The sequence below is a fragment of the Centropristis striata genome, chromosome 7 (genome assembly GCF_030273125.1).
Source record: "Centropristis striata isolate RG_2023a ecotype Rhode Island chromosome 7, C.striata_1.0, whole genome shotgun sequence".
NCBI lineage: Eukaryota > Metazoa > Chordata > Actinopteri > Perciformes > Serranidae > Centropristis > Centropristis striata.
In genome coordinates this window covers 8148414-8169012 of record NC_081523.1, presented here as the reverse complement: position 1 = coordinate 8169012, position 20599 = coordinate 8148414, and the positions used below count along the sequence as shown (strand labels likewise).

General features: G+C 38.2%; 2 protein-coding genes across 3 annotated transcripts; one reads left to right on the top strand and one right to left on the bottom strand.

Annotated features, from left to right (window-relative positions):
- Positions 1 to 1379: 1379 nt before the first annotated feature.
- lrrc8ab (leucine rich repeat containing 8 VRAC subunit Ab) lies at positions 1380 to 10983 on the bottom strand. Of its 2 annotated transcripts, XM_059336858.1 has the most exons (4): positions 10863 to 10983; positions 8910 to 9032; positions 4866 to 6984; positions 1380 to 4697 (listed from the first exon to the last, which is right to left on the bottom strand). In XM_059336858.1, exons 3-4 carry the CDS (start codon positions 6975 to 6977, stop codon positions 4422 to 4424), a joined length of 2388 nt encoding a protein of 795 aa, XP_059192841.1. In that variant the 5' UTR covers positions 6978 to 6984; positions 8910 to 9032; positions 10863 to 10983; the 3' UTR covers positions 1380 to 4421. The 2 variants fall into 2 exon arrangements, with proteins under 2 accessions (XP_059192841.1, XP_059192842.1); XM_059336859.1 differs by lacking the exons at positions 8910 to 9032; positions 10863 to 10983 and adding an exon at positions 8235 to 8295.
- On the top strand, positions 10522 to 20185 carry hscb (HscB mitochondrial iron-sulfur cluster cochaperone). The gene is made up of 6 exons (XM_059336860.1): positions 10522 to 11508; positions 12340 to 12436; positions 15751 to 15840; positions 16023 to 16167; positions 19757 to 19804; positions 19959 to 20185. Exons 1-6 carry the CDS (start codon positions 11141 to 11143, stop codon positions 20051 to 20053), a joined length of 843 nt encoding a protein of 280 aa, XP_059192843.1. The 5' UTR covers positions 10522 to 11140; the 3' UTR covers positions 20054 to 20185.
- The last annotated feature ends 414 nt before the right edge of the window (positions 20186 to 20599 follow it).

Genomic DNA, 20599 nt, shown 5'->3' with positions numbered 1-20599 from the left:
ACACAACAAACCCTAAACAATACAGCTCAATACATGGTCATTGAGGAAAAACACAGAATCAATGTTAAACCAAGTGGTTTCTTTAAAAACACAAAACACATTTTGTTTTAAACCAGCAGTCAATATTAAATACACCAAACTAGAAAAGAATGTATAGAAATACATATAAAACTGTAACTGTATAAAACAATTGTTTAAATTAATAAAAATACCAGGTGCAATAAAAAATAGGCCATCAACTCAAAAAAGAAGTGAGTACTAGCTGGTTTCCTGAGAAATTTAGTTATATTGTAATAATACTAATAGCTGTCAAAATGAAAAAAAAGGAAATAAAATTAGTCAAAAGTATAAAAAAGGAGGGAAAACCGAACAAAAAAAGATTAACAATAACTATGAGATAGAAAGCTAATCTAGCTACTGATACCACTTTACTAGAAACCTACACAATGCATTTTTAATGTACTGAGCCTTTACTTGCAGAGCTCACTGAAACACTTTACATTAGACATACGGTTCTCTGCTGTCGTTAATTAGAATAGTTGATTGTCTTAATCTGTGGCGTATTGCTGAGGTGTTCTGGATGTCATTTAAAACGCTCCAGATGAGACTTAAAGGTAAATAATTAGTTTCCTATGAGTCTAAAAACAAAAAAACCTTTACAATTATCTCATAAAATTATAATCTCATGGTTGGCAGTCACCTCAGTCGAACCCTCTCATACAGAACATACAAAACGTGACTTGTATACATTAATTTGTATAGCATTATTTTTATTTCCCTAAATGTGACTTGTGGGAGAGGTGCTGTAGTGCAAAAGCATTCTCTGGGACCAAAAATCCTCTAATCTACTTCACCTGAAATTCTTCACTGTAGTAAAATGAATGTGACAAAAAACAAAGAATGCCAATGCATTATTAGAAAAATTATATCCCTACTGACCTTTACATAGTTTAAATAAAGGCAATATTGCACAATATAGCATAGTTAAACATGTTGAAATAAATGTACATAGCTTAAACTATTCCTATGCTTTTAAACCCAGTTAGTGTACTGTATATTGCTACTGTCCAAGTTTCTTTTGCAGTTAGGTTTATTAAAACATAAACTGATATTTTTTTTGTTCTCGGGGCAAACACAAGAGCCCCTATTGTGTGTTGTGCTGTGTCAGATGTGCATTGATCTTGAATTCCATATTTGTAGCGTGGCGCTGCTTATTGTGGCAAAACACAAGTGCAGAAAAGTCACTGTCAGGCGAAAAGTATGAAACACTTCCCTACAGATAAACACACTTAAAAACCAGAAAACCAATTGCATGACCTGACCTGAAAAGTAGGGAGACCCCATTTACGACAGGAAAACAAAAAAAATGAAATAGAATGATAAAAAATAAACATCTCCCACCATTATGAATGAAACAAATCAATAAAATATGACACAATATGACAAAATTATGAGAAACAAAGATTTTGACCTGCTTGCTGTAAGGTGACAAGTCAAAGTTGTATCTATCCCACAGATCTAATTTAATGAAACAAAAATATATAAGTCATTTTAATTCTAATTAACATTTTTTTGCCTTTCTTTATCTCCACAGCAGAGATGGGTTTCCATAAGAAATGAGTGTATCTGGCACCAAAAAATAAAATAAAACCCACACACACACAAACAAAAACATCACACAATTAAAAAATAAAATTATTCCCAAAAATGAGCCTGTCACTTCAATAATTAATAAAAATAAAAATCTAAACCCAACTGATACATTTCTATATCGCTTCTGCAAATAAAAATTACTGGATAATTTCACAATGCTAATGCCCTTAGCAGTAGAAATAATAGTTAGTGCAGCCAATGTGACAATGTGAGGCTACAACAGTAAATAATGTCGCATTCATCACATTTTAAACACCATATGTATCTTTGCCGTAACAGATTACTGATAACAGTACACAGGAGGTGATTAAATGAAACATTAGAGCAAAAAATATAAAACAAGCTGTTATTACTTGATGGTGGGTAGTCTAGTGCAGCTCTAAATTAATTTATCTGCATCAAAACCTGGTCATGAGTCCGATCATTTGTTTTGAAATCAACAAAAATGGTACATAACACAGAAGGAGTGATCTAAAGTTAAGGCAACTGACTTGAAATCCATGACCCTTTTCCAAGAATGCCCCATAATCTTTCTTGCCAATGATGGATGAATTAAAAGATTTTCTAAACATCAAATGGAATGTTTGTTTTTTTAGGCATTTGAAGCCAGAATTTCAATGTCGAGATAAAATCTCTGCAATGAAGTTTCAGAAATGGCCATTTAGAGCCTTATTGCACTGAGAAAACTCCATACAATTCCATATTCACTTCATCTTAATGAATCCAATATAGCAATTTAAATCATTTTAAAGATGGCTGTAATCTCACACAGGTGAACTTTCTAAACAACATTACACCATATTTTGACTAATGTATTTCAGTGAGATTAAAAGAACAGAATAACTCTTTCAAGGTAGAAACATCATATTAATCTTACAAATTATAATAATGAACTAAAAATGAACACAAGGCCAGGTGTTTAGAAAACATAATTGAGGAAATGTCAGGTTATTCACAGAAATAACACTCAACTATCAGGGCATTCAAGCAGACAGGTGCTTACTTCAAACCCACCACAGAAAGGATAATAAACCAATCTAGTGTTTCACGTAAGCATCTGCGTTCATTTCAAACATTTTTTCCCAATTTCTCAAGGGTCCACTTCAATATCAACATTGTGTCATCCTTTACAAACTTCATTTTTAGTTATTTTGATGCACACACCACTCATCTCATTCAAAACCTTTTCAACATTTCCCAGATTTGTTCATTTTGTTTGTGCAATTCATTACAAACGTGGATGCAGCATGACCATTAAACAGATTCTGCTCTATTCCCATGTTGTAGTATACTGGCAGTAAGGGCTGGGTATCTGCTTGCTGATAAGATGCTGCACTAATGTGATTGTATGGGGGTGATGTTTTGGAACAGTAGTCCACTGGGTAGCATTCAGTAGAATAATTGCTTTTCCTCAAGCGCTACGTCAAACACACTGCACATCTTTCCACAGAAAGAGGCCATCAACCACTCCACTCTGCCAAACTGGCTCCATGTAAGGATTGCACTCTCTGGTCTAATACCAAACACTGTACTGCGACCAAGACTCAGCCCAACCAAACAACTCATCAGTCTCTATAGCACTTGCACTGCTAACAGTCTCCAAAGACCCTTCCACTTTCCACAACATCCTCTCAGACGCAAGGTTCATGATTAATGTCCCTGATTTGTGATCTCATGTCATACTTTCATGATTTTCCAATTCGATTTCAACCGAGCTCTTATGATGATATTTTGGAGCCTAAGTCATCGATCTACAGCAGGAAAACAATGACTGCAAGAGTTATAATTAATTAGGTCAGGTCATGATTGCTAACTGTGTGGTTTGCTTGTGATTGGTAACATGATTTCACATAATATATGAATATAACATTTGGTGATTTAATCAGTTGACTTGTTAAATATTGTGGATTAACATCTGCTTGTTTTTTTTAAAAAAGAAAAAAAACTACTTGTAAAATTAAGAATATAGGATTCTCCTCCAAGGAGGTTTTTTTGTCAGTTTTTTAGCAGGATTACGGAAAAACTACAGGCCCAGTTTTCATTAAAAAAAATAAAATAATGGAAGGGTGTAGCATGCATGGGCCAGAGAAGAAGCTATTAAGTCCTTAGCAGCAACAAAGTTTCAATTTGATTCCAACTTCCAGCCCCTTGATACATGTTGTTTCCCTATTTTTCCACTATTTCCTGTCCATTTCCAGCTATACTACCAAATACAGGCAAAAAAAACCACCCCAACAATTATAAAAAAAACAATAAAAAATGTGTAGAATTACAGGGTGGATACACAAATTATTTCCACTGTAATTTTCCAAATGTACTCTATCTTGACGAGACAAGAACTTAGTGTTACGGTAAATGTGATCAGTTGAAACAATGTTCAAATTATTTTCTCTGTCTTTAGCAAACTAAAACTTCTCCACCATGACTGAGAAGCATCACATGTAAACACAATCTGCTGTCCGCAATGGCTCTGCTACATTATTGCTAAAAAAAATAAAAATAAATCATCATTACTTGGTTAAAAAGTAAAAGGCCTGAGAATTGTTTCTAAAGGTATGAAAATTAACCGCACAGTTTAGAATTAAGGGAACAACCAGAATTGATCAGTGTTTTGGTTCTGCCAACTGAAACTGGTTCTCGATACCCAACCTTACTGGCAGTACACTGCAGCAGCACACTGCCTGTTTCAACAAGCCCTCAGGGACTTTATAGGCGTTCCTCCTGTGTCAGGGCCCAGTCTGTCAGTATCTGTTTTCTCTCAGACATGTTCAAGCCTGTTCTTTGTCGACTTTCCACAACTGTTCCTTGACCTCCGTGGGCAGGGTGTTGAAGAGGTCCTCCTCCACGACGAGGCCGGTTCTCTTTAGCTGTCGGCACTCGCCCAGCTCGACGGGCAGACACTCCAGACGGTTTCCTCTCAGCTCGAGCTGTGTCAGCCCGGTCAGCTCTCCAAAGCGCGATGGCAGAGACTGTAGGCAATTGTTCCCCAAGTTCAAAGTACGAAGCTTCTTGCACTGGAACAGCTCATTAGGCAGACTCTCAATCTTTTTTTTCCCAAGGTGGGGAGGGTGTTGTGATGGGAGAGAAATGGAGTGATGTTAGAATTTGTTTCAGCAGCAAACAAATAGTTGGAAACAAACCATAAAGGATAAAAAAAATGCACATCAACTTAAATTAAAATGATGAAAAACAGTGATTTTCCAAGTACTCACCCTGTTGGCTGTAACAGCCAGGTACTGAAGGTTCTGGAGGAAGCCAATGTCTGTAGGGATATAGGTTAGGTTGTTATGGCTCAGGTCCAGGAAGCGCAGTTTGCGGCAATAAAACAACTGGCCGGGGATCTTCTCGATCTTGTTCCTGTTCAGGTACAGTTTCTCCAGGTTGGTCAGAGTGCCAATCTGGATGGGAATATAGGCAATCTGGTTGTACCAGAGCTTAAGGCAGACCAGCCGATGAAGGTGCTGGAAGCTGATGATCTCCTCGATGGTCTTCAGGTTGTTGTCCTTCAGGTCGATCTCCTGCAAGTTGTGCAAGCTGAAGATTGAGTGTGGTATGCGTTCGAGATCACAGCGAATGAGCTCCAGTTCCGTCAGGTTCACCATCTTTTTCAGGCTGTTGAGCACCATCAGCTTGGTGCCTTCGTTGTTGATGGAAAGCTTCTGGAGGTGCATGCCCACGTCAGTCACCACCTGAGGTAGCTTGGTGAGATTGCTCTTCAGACGAAGAACTTTGAGCCTCTTGAGCTCCCGGAGTCCATCGATGACAATGTAACGGTTGTTCTCCGCGCTGAGGTTCCCTGTCAGATGGAGCTCGCTGAGGTTCTTCAGACTGTAGATCCACAGGGGAATCTCTTTGATGTCAGTGAACTTGATGTGCAGAGACTTCAAGTTCTCACGCAAAAAAGCCAATGCAGGAGCTTCGATTTTGGCTGGTGTGTGGTAAAGCCACATCTCTCGCAGGTTGACCAGCTGGGCGATGATGGGCGGGATGGTGATATCAGGGATGAGCTCCAGTTTGAGAACCTCCAGCTCCATCAGGTCAAATACTGTGTCTGGAATGCCACTCAGCATGAAAAGGTGCAACTCCAGCTTCTCCTGAGAGTTCTTGGTAATCCTCTGCCTGAGCTTGTCCAGTGTCCACTCATTGTTGAGGTTCAGCTGCCTCAGCTTATTTTCGCTAACTTCTGAGAGGAACACGGCGAAGCGTTTAGAGTACAGAGGGTCATACTGATCTATCATGTGCATCATGAATGCAAAGTCATTCTTCACATCAGGTATGTCACTGTAACTGCTCTCTTCCCGTATTGACTCAAAGGAGTACTTCTTCAGAGAGCGCCGAAGCATCCAGCAAAGTGTGTACATGCAGATCAAACCATAAACCACTACTAAGCTAATGTAGAAACAGGCTAAGATTTTAAAAAGTGTAGCCAACGGGTGAGCACAACGGTATACACTGTAACCTGTCAGGCTTTCTATATTCACCGAACAGTCAACACTGAATTTAATATCATGCACGTAATACCCTGTATAGCAGATTATCAAAATAAACTTGATGACTTTGATTATAGTCTGGCGGATGTAAAGTCTGTACACAATGTCTCCCTCTTCAACGTGTATACGGAACTTCTTGACTTTTTCGAACAGGGCTTTTGCCTGTTCGCCCTCTTTCTTGTCCAAAACCCCCGTTTCTGTTCTGTCTACAATGCCTTGCTCAAAGCGTGTCTTTGTCCTTTGGAGCATAGGAACACTCGCTTCAACGTCCTCACTGATGACGGACTCCTTGTGGTCCATTGAGCCGTTCATTTTCATTGGTTTTGGGTCGCTTTCTTCAACCACCGTCTCTGACAGTGCCCGAGTCGTCCATGGGGAGTCGAAGCATTTCAGCAAGATGGATACAAAGTGCTCTAGTTTGGAACTAGTCCGTGGGAACTTAAACCAAAAGTTGCTGCAAGCGAGGAAAATAAGGGTGTGAAGTAATACTAGATAAGGGAAATACTTGGCAAACCAGTGCAATCTATTCTCATAGCACACAGCATCCACATAGTTGTACTGGTGGCGGTCCAGATCATACTGGATCCCTTTGGGCTCCAAGAACAATGAAGCCGAGAGGGTAGAATTGAAGTTCTTCTTGCAGGTCTCATTGACCACCCATTTGCAGGGCAGGCAGATCATCTTGTCCTGGGTGACCTGCAGTGTCCCCCCGAACACAGAAATCATAAGCATAACAATGGAGATGTAGTCGGTGAACACATCCCACCATGGTTTCAGGATGCGGTATGCCGGCTGTGTGTCCACAAAGTACCGCAGCTCAGTGATGGGGATCATGGTTTATCTGTGTGAGGGGAAAAAAAAGATTTGAGGGTACACTTCATAACGACATACAGTGATATTCTGAAATATACAGTCTTGGCAAAACACTACTTTCAAAATTAAAAAGTAAAAGCTCCTTCCTCCTAATACCTCAATAGCCTTTGCTTGAACCACAATACAATACAAAGCCAAAAAAATCAATACTACAGTGCTAACTAACAAGGTCATACATCAGAACATTCTAGACAGTTAATTTGAAGGCTGCCAGGAGTAATGAAATAGAGATTCACACTTGTTGCAACAAAGAATTGCCTGATTGACTTTACTGAGCGGGCTACCTTGTTATTGATTGAATTATTGTTAAACAGTCACAATTAATTTTGCTTTCAAAAGGGCGTGATACTGGACATAGCTTTTCAAATATTGTGGCCAAATGGCAAATCAGCAATCGATAGAATATAAAGTGAATTTGTTTGCATTTTAATTTAGTCCCCCTTTATTTAGATGAAGAATGAATGGGTTTGTCTCCACGAGGAAAAGTGAAAAAAAAAATACAAATATCACACAGGCAGCTGCCTTGAAAGTACATGCAGGATATTCATATAATAAATGAGTAAATTAACAGTGCATTCGTTTTTTATTGGCTTAATCAAGAAAAAACATTGCACCTGGTAGTCTGGGAGGGCACCCTAATTAGCGCAATCAAACACAATTTTCTTTTATGATACCAATTATGACACCAAAATACCAAGTACTTAGAAAATAAGGAAAAGTTTTAAAAATGCATTTTAAATTACATTGTAACACAATCATAAAAGTAAGAAAGAAAAATAACATTGATCAGTCATTAGTGACCAAATCCTTTATGTCGGTATGGTGCTGATCGATCATACACTTTAATTAATTTTGTCATTAACTACCGAATAGGGATATTTCTGTCTAGTTATTTCATTGAATTATTAGATATCCATTATGAATTTTGAAATTCAGGTTCCAGAAAATGTAGTATAATGATATTGTGAATTAAAATGACATTAACCCATGACAGAGGATTTTTTTTTCTCCTGTATTTCCCACCCGAGGAGTAAATCTCAAATATCCATGCAGCCTAATATTTACTCCTGGCACACAGGCAGACAGACCCGTTTAAACAGTCTGAGTTGTTGGTATGAAATATAACCAAGCTATCAAAAAATGCACATGTGAATGACATAATTTGTGTGTTATGACAGAAAACAGCTCTTAATGCACTTGAAAAATAGTTCTACTTACATATCCCAACTTTAAAGCCCAATAACTCCATATGTAAACAATGAAGAGCGATCCACAACTACCCCTTCGCTGCTGCTGTACATCAAAGATAAAGCCTCCCAAGCCAACCTCCAGCCTTGTGTGGCGACTTGGTGCGACACACCCAGCATGCGAGCTTGAGAAGTCACTCTTCTAAAGATGATGTTCCGTTTTGGCTTGTTTAACCCAAACAACAGGAGCGCCAGAGGAGCCACCTTGCTCCCTTGCTCTCTATTCTTAGCCATTTCCGTTAATAATACCCAGAGTATTGTCTGTGGGGGCCTTGAGAAGCACCTCCCTCGACCTTCAGGAGGAGATCCTGTTTACCTTATAGGAGTTGCTGTCTCCAACCAGTGTCTCTCTGGAATATTTTACCGTCACCTTTTGCACCCTTACCCCCCGCCAAAAAACACACACACACACACACACATACACAACATGAATTGGGATTTGGCATTCATCAGAGCTTGTACTTTGTAAGGAAACTGTAAAGGCGAGGAGTCTAGACGCCTAGTTTGATCCTTGGCCAAACAAGCATATTTAACCTGGCCTCAGTTCAGACAAACTTTTGCACACAGCATTTTTCCAGTGAAGCACCCTGGTATGGGTACATGTTGTGACAGCACAACAAGCAATCTTAGTTGATGAAATACTTACCAGTTTGGAAGTGTTATCTGTGCTCCAGTGCCTGAAGATGACCCTGGTGGACAAGCCACTCTCTGTGTATCCAGAACTCTTCATGGACCATTGCCTCTCTCATCGCTATCGGGTTGAACAGACCTAAAAAAACAACAACACAGGAGACACACATGTGGTTCAAACTGTTTTCTGGTGGTGACATACTTTTGCAAAAGATAAAGTTACCTGTATGTGTATTACTGATACAAGCTGTGTTTTACAATAAACTAGGTGTCTGTTTAAGGGCGAATACGCTAATGACTGTGCTATATTTCATGGCTTACATGCTTTGCCTTAATCCTCTGGGGTCTATGTAAACGTGACTTTTTTTAAAGCGCAGTAACAAAAAAACGAGGTCGTGTGGAGCGCTGCTGTCGACTTCACTGCAAATTACAGATTTGAAACTTTCTCCAGTTTTTTGTTTGACGTTCCTCGGCCATGCAAAACCAAAGATATGATCGTTTTAATTTGATAGTACAAAAATATTTATTCAAGTGTAAAAGTAGGATGGGACGAGGCAGGCGTGGCATTCTGTAAAAATAAAAAAAAGGGCTCTAATCACCTAACACTGTTCCTATAAATAAACATGTTTTTATGGTCATTTTTGTGTATAATTTTATTTTACTTGAATTGTACCTTTTTATGTCCATATTTGCAACCTATGTTTACATTTTTCAGGTCTTAAACAGTTAATTGAGCATATTTTTGTTTTTTATTGTCATAAATAGTATAATTTTATTTCAGATTTCATGATTTTTGTGTATTTTTGGACTCAGTTATTTTTTCACTGTAGCCCACTTTAACATATTGTCAGATCATGTTGAAGTTGTGCTGAGAAAATACCAAATTCCAAACCGTCACACTGTTTAAATAATCACCCAAGTCATTTTTGTCAAAATCATCACGCCGGCCACCTATGGTAAAATCGGCTACATCCTCAGTTGATCAGATCATGTGATTTAACCCCTTTAAGATAATGGCCTATGTCAAGTGTGAGACTTAAGCGGATTTATTATGCCTAAGTCAAAATAAAATGTGACTTTGGCAATTTTTGAACATGCCTTTGTGACCTAAGCAAGATATGGTAACACTTTATTTTGAAGGTGTCTACATAAGAGTGACATGAGCGTGTCATAAACATGACATGGGATGTGTCATGAACATTAATGACCCTTTGAAGTAACATTAATGCTCATGATACTTGTCATGCCATGTTTCTGACAGGCTTGTGTGACTCTTATGTAGACACCTTCAAAATAAAGTGTTACCATATCTTGCTAAAGTCACAGTCATTTATTTCTCTACTATGCCAATAGCCATCCTTTGTTACATCATTTTTGAGTGAAATGATCAATAAATGTCATATGTTACACTTTTGGTGAAGTTTTTTGTGTTTCCTGCCAAACTTGAAAAAATGAGTTCGGCGATTATTTTAACAGGGTGACGAAACATGAGTATAGTAAATATTATGTTGTATATAAAGGTCAAATAGGCTCAGACCCCAGAGGGTTAACACATGTTCATTTAAAGGGATGTACCTACTATACATCACTCACCACTCGTAACGCTAGCATGGGATGCCTTTGTCATCTGGCTAGGTAGCTGAGCAAGCATTTCTCAACAGAAACTTAAAGCTTGGGGATTGTTTTCCCTGTTTACAGTTAAATAATTTGACACACTAGCTTTGAAGAAGTACACTGCTATCTAATAACAAGCTACTTATACACGCCGACCACAAACAGTACCATTTTGCTGTTAAAACACGTTAGCAAACTGAGCTAGGTTATTAGCTTGTGAGCTAACCTAGCTACATATTATTTAGCACCGGCTTTCTCTCTGTCATCGGAAGTTTACATCCTGTTATACCCTTTAGTTAATACGACAGTCAGACATTTCTAGTAGGCATTTAAACTACTATGATATTCAACTTACTATTTTTCGCGTTCTGCGGTGAAATCCAACGCTACTTTAATATCATTGGTTGCTAACAATTTGCGCTTGCTAGCTGTTTTTCCAGCACCTCCGAGACTCTTCTTCGGCGCTTACACCACCGAGACGACGGTGGCAGTGTGGTGCATTTTACGAAACGTAGAAGAAGAACGTTCTTCCTCTCATTCTGACAGAGAGATGTTTATGTTTTGACAGCAAGGAGAAGATCTTCTGTTTTTTCATTAATTTCACGACATCTAGAGGTTTTTTTAATTTCGGAAATGTTGTCATTGAACTCTTTTCGGGTCGTGTGCTCATCCCGGGCTTTACTGCACCCAAACTGGCTGCTGACAAACCGACAGTCTGCTTATAAAACTGTTACATGTTCAGCACATTGCATGTCCACCAACTTCCCCAGGAAGGACACAAGGCACAGCAGCATGGACCTCAAAGCAAAGGGAAATGAAAGGATGGCCATTTACTGCACTAATCATGTTAGTTCACCCAGGAATTACTGTACAGGTCAAGTCAAACTGAACTGCTGGAACTGCAACCAGCCTCTTGACACAAGACCTGCATTATTCTGCATGTCATGCAAAGTCGTCCAGCCCCCAGAAGAAGGGGCATCCTACTTCAAAATAATGGATTGGTGAGTATGTTGTTTACCCATCATTATCTCATTTATTATCAAGTCAGCCTGTTAAAATAATTGCCTAACTCATTTTTTCAAGTTTTGTGGGAAACACAAAAAAACTTCACCAAAAGTGTAACATATGACATTTATTGATCATATTCACTCAAAAAGGATGTAACAAAGGATGACTATTGGCATAGTAATAACACTGTGTGTAAATTATGTAACTTAAGAGAAATAAATGACTTAGGCATTTTTTTGAACATGCCTTTGTGACTTAAGCAAGATATGGTAACACTTTATTTTGAAGGTGTCTACATAAGAGTCACACAAGCCTGTCAGAAACATGACAAGTATCATGAGCATTAATGTTACTTCGAAGTGTCATTAATGTTCATGACACATCCCATGTCATGTTTATGACACGCTCATGTCACTCTTATGTAGATACCTTAGAGTAAATTGTTACCAATATTAGTGTAAACAATAAAACACTGATAAACTAAACTGATAACTAAACAATTATTTTAACAGTGTGACGATTTATGATCAAGTCAGCCTGTTCTCAATAGAGATAGACCGATATATAGCCGATATTTGCGTTTTTTACTTGTATCGGCATCAAACAATATGTGCGTGCGTTCTGTTAATATGTTTTTTTTGTTTAGTTAATAAATGTTTCTTTTTTGTTCAAAATGAGACTTCGGCCCCAAAAAAATCGGCAGCACATATCAGGGATCGGTTAAGACTGATGTCAAAATAATCAGTATCGGCATTAAAAAACCTGTATCGGTCGATCACTAGTTATCAAAACATTTAACTGCCTTGTGTTGTCTTTTTTTTCAGTGACTACACATTCACACTGGACACAAAAAAACTGCAGAAAAGATACTTGCAGCTCCAGCGGTCTCTACATCCCGACAACTTCAGCCAGAAAGCTGTGGTAAGCTGCGGGGCCGGGGGTGTGAATGGAGACCAGTTATGTTCATGAGTCAGGCGAGGCTGTCCTTTCCATTAGTACAAGTGTGATACAGGAAATTAGGTTAGACCCTTTGTCCCTGTAAGGCCACTTGACTGTGCATTTTTTTATTTTACAAGTATGACTCATTGCGATTTGTTCAAGGAAATAACAATAGGAAAAGTTGAAAACAAATGAAACAAATTTAGACCAGGTCAAGGCAAGGTAAGCAAGCTGAAGAATAACCTACAAAACATGGAAATTGAGAAGAAATGCAACTTTCAGGAAAGCACAAGTGTATTAAATAACACTGATGATGGCTCAGTTCCATTAAATATCCCAAACAAATTTACATTACCCATTATAACTGTTATTAATTGCATCATTTCCTGCTATGACACATCAAGATTTTTACTATGAAAAAGGTATTTTACAACATATCATACGTTGTAACTTAAAAATCAAAAAGGAAGAGACAAACAAAAGTAAATGACAATGAATATAGTATGATTGACATGCAGGTAGTGGATAGAGTATAAAACGTGGAACAAATAAAGTTTGTGAAACAAAGTAAATTAAGTTTAAAATATGTAAAAGGTATTACAAGTTAGGTAAAGATTAATAAAATAAAAGCTAGTCAAAAATATGCTGTCTGACATGTGGAGACCTTTCTTTTCTTCATGTGTTTCATAACTCCTTCTACATTGGGCCTGTGGCATTATCAGCTTAATTCAAAGGGAAAATAACGGCTTAAAATAAGCCCTGCAGTTAAATCTGAAATATACATTTTTGACTTAAAAGCACATTTGGTCAGAGGAGGAGAAATTCCACTGCAAACAACTAGCAAAATTAAATATTGGGCAGCACTAATGGCTAGTTTTGTTATTGAAAAATCCACCAAATAATTTCTTAAGTAAGTAATTTATAATTAGGTTTGCAAAAGGTAAGAAAACAGTGAGAATGCCAATTTTAATTTGAAATACTCAAATATGGTTGATACCGTTGATAAGATATCCATTTTATTGTCATGACAAAGATAAATATGAAAGCATGTCTATCTTTTGGAGGTATTCCATTTAAAAGGGGCACTCCACTGATTTCCAGCCAAAGGACGCTCTTTTTCTTTAAAGACAGACATATGTAAGCCAAACTTTCTTAAAATTGGAGGGCGAGGCAAGACAGGAATTATATGCCATTTTAAAACATTGGTGCATCTTCTTCATTAATGCATCATCTTTTGTTATAGAGCATCTTTGGTCACAAGACGACACATTTCTAACAGAAAACCTGCATTATAAAGTAGGGAGTGTAATCTTAAGACATGGGTGTTTACCTAGCAGGGACCATCTAATAAAAGGGGCTATCAAGTTGCATCATGGGAAATAAAAGATGCAGTGTTCTGGGAGCTTGACACACTAAGACGTGACTTAAAATCAGGATATGTCAGCCTGTGCTGCTTTGAGTAATTATATTATATTATAGTATATTATATTATATTTTATATATATATATATATATATATATATATATATATATATATATATATATATATATATATATATATAGGGCCGGGACTCGATTAAAAAAATTAATCTAATTAATTAGAAGCTTTGTAATTAATTAATCGAAATTAATCGCATTTTAATCGCATATAAATATTTGACCTGAGAACAGTGAGAATGGATTTTTAGTATACCATTGAAAAATGACTGAATACATAAGCTTAAGCAACAAAAATATTGTTTATTTTTGTTCAAGTCCCACAGACCAGTGCAATTTTTGCCATTAAGTGTAGCAATAGCATATTTAGAAACGTTCCGCGGTGCAAAAGTAAGTGCGATTGAAATGCGTCAATTTTTTAAACGCGTTCATTTTTGTGTAATTAATTAATCTTAATTAACATGTTAAAGTCCCGGCCCTAATTATATGATATATTATAAGTAATTCTGTAGAATGTTATCAATAAAATGCACGCATCAAACTCATGGTGATGCTTTTTATTGAGAGACACTGAAGTAAAAAGACAGACGAGGGGTCTAATTTAGGTTTGTCCACTTTTCTTTGGATGGAGCACTCAGTCAATGCTGTTAAGAAAATAAATTTGCTGCTCTTTTCCTCTTCACTTTTGATCTGTCACTTCTTGTAGTCGGACAAATTTTCCTTTCTAACACCAGCATCTTGTGAGGAAAGAATGAGTTTGATGTACTTGGTAAATCCCATTCAGCCCAAAGCACAGTTAGGCTGATGAGACAGGTGGGCCTATATTTTACATAAAAAGCGCGACTGGTGCAGCTTTAAAACGTCACAAAAAAGAAATAAAGCTTGTCCAAATGCATCCGAGCAGTGTGAAGTTGAATGTGTTTATAGGTTATTTTACAAAGTGCTAAACGGTTGACTACATTTTTTCACGTTATCAAGTTTCCCCCATGTGGATCATTAAAAAAATTGCCTGGCAGTTTAGAAGAATAAGCATTATGCGTGCAGGGAGGAGAGGAGGTGTGTTGCTTCACAAGTAATTTATTCTTTACACCCAGGTGCAAAAGCACAATGCAGAATGTTGTCATGATACGATATGAAAGCTTAACTCATATTCAGCAGAATGAGAGAGAGGAGAGGTAGCCTAAATGGTTTTCTTCACGCACAACCTGTCCAATATTGTACTGACTCTGTTTTATTTATCAGCACCCCTGGCCATTTTCTCTTAATTAGACATCTTCCAGCCTCAGGGGTCTTCATCATATATAGAAAACTCATTACTTATACAAGGCTACAAGGCAGCCACCTACTGCACTGGTTGTTATTACAGAAACAGCTCCACACGATGGGCCCATGGGCCAGAGCTTGAGAATATTGATTTTCACAAGAGCTGACAGACCTGATAGCTACAAAATGTACTCAGATCTGCCAACCATTTCCAAGATATTTTCCTCCCAGTCTTGTTTCCAGACGTCTGTCGTGTCAAACTTACACCTGGATCCCTTGAAGGGTCCCAAACTGCTCGACTACAAAGGAGTAGCTGTATGTCATACACGTAATTGTCAGTATCACCGAGGATTTGGTGTTTTAAAAAATTGACAGTGGTATAGATTGGGATGACAAGGTGTGAAATAGCTCTGATGTAATTCCCTTTTGTGACACTTTGATGTGTTACTCTGTATAATGTGAATATTTCTTGTACAAAATGAACAGCATGTTAGTTAAAACTCACAATGACACATCATTTCTTTCCCCTTTTTTTTAATGAATGAATATGAACCGAAGATGATTAGAAGAAAACTTAACAGAACCTTCTTTTGCAGAAAGAACAGGAGTATTCAGAGAGCCACTCGGCTCTTGTGAACAAAGCGTACCAGACTCTGCTTAAGCCTTTGAGTCGAGGTCTTTATATGGTGAGTCTGAAATCCCTGGCTTTACTTCTAATGAATAGTTTATTTTCATAACTGCAAGGTCTGTGTCTCTGATCGCTTATTGTAGAGAAACGTCTTCAACATCTGACTGTCAAAAGTGGCGTTTTAAAGGCTTTTAAAGGAGCAGTTGAGTTTTGGTTTTGAACTCCCATGTAATGTTTCAGCTGGAGCTGGAGGGGATGCGTATAGAAGAGGGCACCGACTCCGGGGCGGATTCAGAGTTTTTAATGGAGCTGATGGAGATCAATGAAGCTCTTGATGAAGCACAGACTCCAGAGGAAGCCAATAAGATCGGCCAAGATACAAAAGGTAAATAAATGTGCCGTTCAGTTTATTGAGTGAAAGTCTGATTGAGTGTTGACAATAAACTAGCACAAGTGGACGAGTACTTGCACCTGGTTAATTAGCACTGACGCATCAGATATGTATCTGTTTCATATTTTTGACTTGTTGCATGACCAGTTTTACATCTCCAGGCCTACGGAATGAAATGAAACAATGTTCTTGGCTGAATTGTTCCCTGGCCGAGACATTCTTTGTCATAAGGGTTAAAGTTCAAATCTTCAAGATTTCAGTTCTGGTTGATTTGTTGACAGGAATTTTCAAGGTTGGAAACGTTTCATGGGAATTAACATGGATTAAAGCAGGGATGGGCAACTGGAGGCCCGGGGGCTGCAGATGGCCCGCATCCTCACTTGAAGTGGCCCTCAGTACAACGACATACATTTGAGCATGAAATCTTAAAAGTGCTGTGTAAAAAGGCACAAAATTATTTCTTGCAGTTAATGTTGGTCTGCTGTTCTTGCATTGAAAAATAAAAGAAATCACAGTAAGTATACATGCATTTGAGCATGAATATATAAAGTTACTGCACTGTAAACATATTTAAAATTGCAGTTTCATCATATCTGGTTAAGTGCATGGTCCTATATGTAGCCCTGTGGTAGTGTCCATGAAAAAATGTGGCCCCCTCCAGCATTTAAGTTGCCCATCCCTGGATTAAAGGGAAACAGGAAATTTACAAAATTCAAGATTGGCCCTTAACAGAGAACTTAAATATAATTGGGGAAAATATATTTTAGCATAATGTTGACTGAAACAGCCAGATTTCATGCAAGTGCACTTGGATATCTCTGCTTTTCCTCACATGCACATAGCACACTGCTTGCTGCAGGGCTGCTGAGGCCACGCCCCCTCACAGAGGCCACGCCCCTACATGCACTGTGCATTCCTCCATCATGTTCAATTAATTTACATGTTGAATGGGACTTTTTTAGAGGAAAAGGGGCTCTTTTCATTTTTTTCAGTTAACATTTTGAACAGGACTTTTTTTATTGACAGTAAGTATGGTTTGATACTACAGGCAGCACGTCTAGAGTAGCTGGTGTATCTGATGACAGTGCAACCCCCAAAACAGAATCATAATGGTGGTGTGCATACATTGGTAATTTAGATCTAGGGCGGGAATGGCGGACCCCGACATTTGCAATGAAAACTACTATATAAAAAAGATAATTGCAGAATCATTGAATGGCGAATGCACAAAGAATGGCAGCCATAAGTATCACAAATGGAAAATGGGAAATTATTCCATGAAAACTACAGGCATAATTGCCTGCGGTTGGTATGCAATTTACAACAACATTGAACATTTCAGACCAATGAATGAGTCTTATGTGACTTGACATGATTCATCTCCATCTACATCAGGGATGGGCAAATTAAATGCTGGAGGGGGCCACAGTTTTTCATGGACACTACCACAGGGCCACATATAGGACCGTGCACTTAACCAGATATGAAGAAACTGCAATTTTAAATATGTTTACAGTGCAGTAACTTAACATTTCATGCTCAAATGCATGTATAACAGTATAAATAGGAATGCAAAAGGTTCGAAGCAAATGAAAAACTGTGTTTTCTCTTTTTTTCAGTGCAAGAACAGCAGAACAACATTAATTGGAAGAAGTAATTTTGTGCATTTTTACACTGCTCTTTTAAGATTTCATGCTCAAATGCATGTAGTTGTATTGGGGGCCACTTCAAGTGAGGGTGCGGGCCGTATGCGGCCCCCGGGCCTCCAGTTGCCCATCCCTGATCTACATGGTCTGTTCAATTTGTGCCCCATCTAACTAAAATGGAACGAGTCCATGCCTGTCTGTCTGTGTGCATGTTTGTCCTTCGATTCTGTCGACAGTCCAATCAACTTCCCTCTTGGTGGCTGTATTACTGAGCACCCAATGAAGTGAAGTGTTGAGTGTGAGCTCTTGAGATCTTACGGATAAATTTATTAGCTATGGATTATGATATGATGTGGGTTGATGAAGGAGGAGAAGAAGCGGGGGAAGTGGCGTTCAATGCACATTTAATGCACACGAGCTCAGATTCAGTTCTCGAATGCAGCAGAATAAGTGAAGGATACAGGACAGAGGGGTCTTATGTAGTCGTGGCACAGTGCCAGCTACTTCGGTACATTGAAGGTTCCTGATGTTATAACACTAACTGTGTCCTTCCATGGTCAGTCTGTCAACACAGAAGCAACATCTTACTCAAGGTCTGACAGTGAAGTACAAAGTCTGCAATTTCCTACTATGTAGGATCACGAAAAACAGATTATGTACACTGTGTTTGAAAATGGACCTCTATTAACTGTTCTACCTCTGAATGGCATGCTGGCTAAAGCTAGATCTGTCATTCTGATTATTATAGTGAATTCAAGAACAGATGAAGAAAGAGAGCCTAGATATGTTACATTATAACAAGCTCAAACACTCCAAGCATCAGCAATGTAACTTTTGGAGTGAATGCTTTTGTTCCTAGAAATAGCCTGGTCCTAAATAGCCAGCTGTTAGCAAATGATCCATATACTCTGACAGTGCTCGGGGACGCAACTACAGTATGTCATGGCTGGTGTATTGTTCAGGACTAGGGTTGCAAAATTCCGGGAATTTTCAAGGTTGGAAACGTTTCATGGGAATTAACAGGGATTAAAGGGAAACAGGGAATTTACAAAATAATAATAAGCATAAGCATAAGCATAATCTTGACTAAAACAGCCAGATTTCATGCAAGTACACTTGAATATCTCTGCTATTCCTCAATCACATGCACATAGCACACTGCTTCCTGCAGGGCTGCTGAGGCCACGCCCCCTAATGAGACCACGCCCCCTACATGCACTGTGCATTCCTCCATCATGTTCAGTTCATTTACATGTTGAATGGGACTTTTTTGGAGGAAGAGGGGCTCTTTTCATTTTTTTCAATTAACATTGTCAACAGGGCTTTTTTTATGGGGGTAGGGTTGGTCATTTTAGTTAATTTTTTAATGGGTGGGGTCGGAGGGGGTAGAGTAATATTTAACTCAACACTCATGTTTTTATTGTTAAATGAAAGAAATGATTGTTCAATAAAATAATTACATTGATAAAGTTTTACTGACAAATACATCTGTTGACATGTCATGTTTTTTTATTTTTATATTTCAAAAACTCCCCAGTCAACTCCCCATGGAAAGTTACTGGAAATTTTCCACCCCTTTGCAGCCCTACTCAGGACCAAAGGAAATGCACTGTGAAGTTGTTTAGATGAACATTTCTGAAGAAAGCTGCACACAGCCTGTTCTGAACTGGCACGTTTTGAACGGCCTGTGCACTAGTTTTGCTTTGTAAGCAAAAAATATGACTTTGTATCCATGTGCTACATAGTGCACACATCAATCTGTGTTAAAACAATAGGACTCTTTGATTTTTTTTTTTTTTATGTGGTTAGCTTTACTTCAAATGAAGCAGTTCCTGTCAGGAGAGTGTGCCTCTGAGCTGCTACAAATAAAAAGCACAGAATGTGCCATGTGTTGTTAACATACGCAGAACTGTAACTTGTCTCCTCCTCACTTGCAGGGAAACTGGCAGCGTTGACGAAGGAGATAGACGCTGCCCTTCTTAAAGGTAATGCATTCAGGCGTTTGCATTGAAACATTTTCTGTTCCTCCCACTCATTCCTTTGTTTGTTTTGTAATCTATGCCGAAGCTTTCATTTAAGTCACCGAGTGAGTCAGTGACTGAACTTCCTCTTGCACTCTTTTTTTTTTTTTTTTATCAGGAGAGCTTCACGCTGCCAAAGCCCTGCTTGCCCAAATGAAATACTATGCAAACATCGAAGAGAAAGTGAAGGAAAAACTTTCTGAATTCATGTAATTTCCTCCTATTTAGTGTCACTTTATTTAATATTTCTAGCTATTCACAAAAAGTTTTATACAGAGGCACAAATTATTGTACATTTGTCTGTATTTAAATTTGTTGTTCAAGTTGAATAATAAAACTACTTGTAATGCATAATACACAACTGAATTAATGGTGATTTGTACTTTATTTTTTTAATTAAAAACAGTACAGATATAAGGGTGTAATTGGATGCATATAGCATTCCACTAATTTCACAAGCCTAATCATATCCACTTGTACCTAATGTATCATTTAATATGACAGAGATCTATAATTGGCTCTGATTAAATGTTCTGCTCAGAGTGTTTATATGATTATCCTGCCTATCAGTTCAGCATTTTGTCATGTGGGGCTCGCACACAGAAACGGGACTCCGGTTCAGTTCAGTTCAGTTCCTCAGGGTGCCTTTAGGTGGAGACATAACACCTTGACAATCATCATGCAGAGGAAGCAGTACATGTTGTACAAACTGGATATGAGACCAGAAGGAAGTCCTTTTATTGCTGTAGACAACCTATT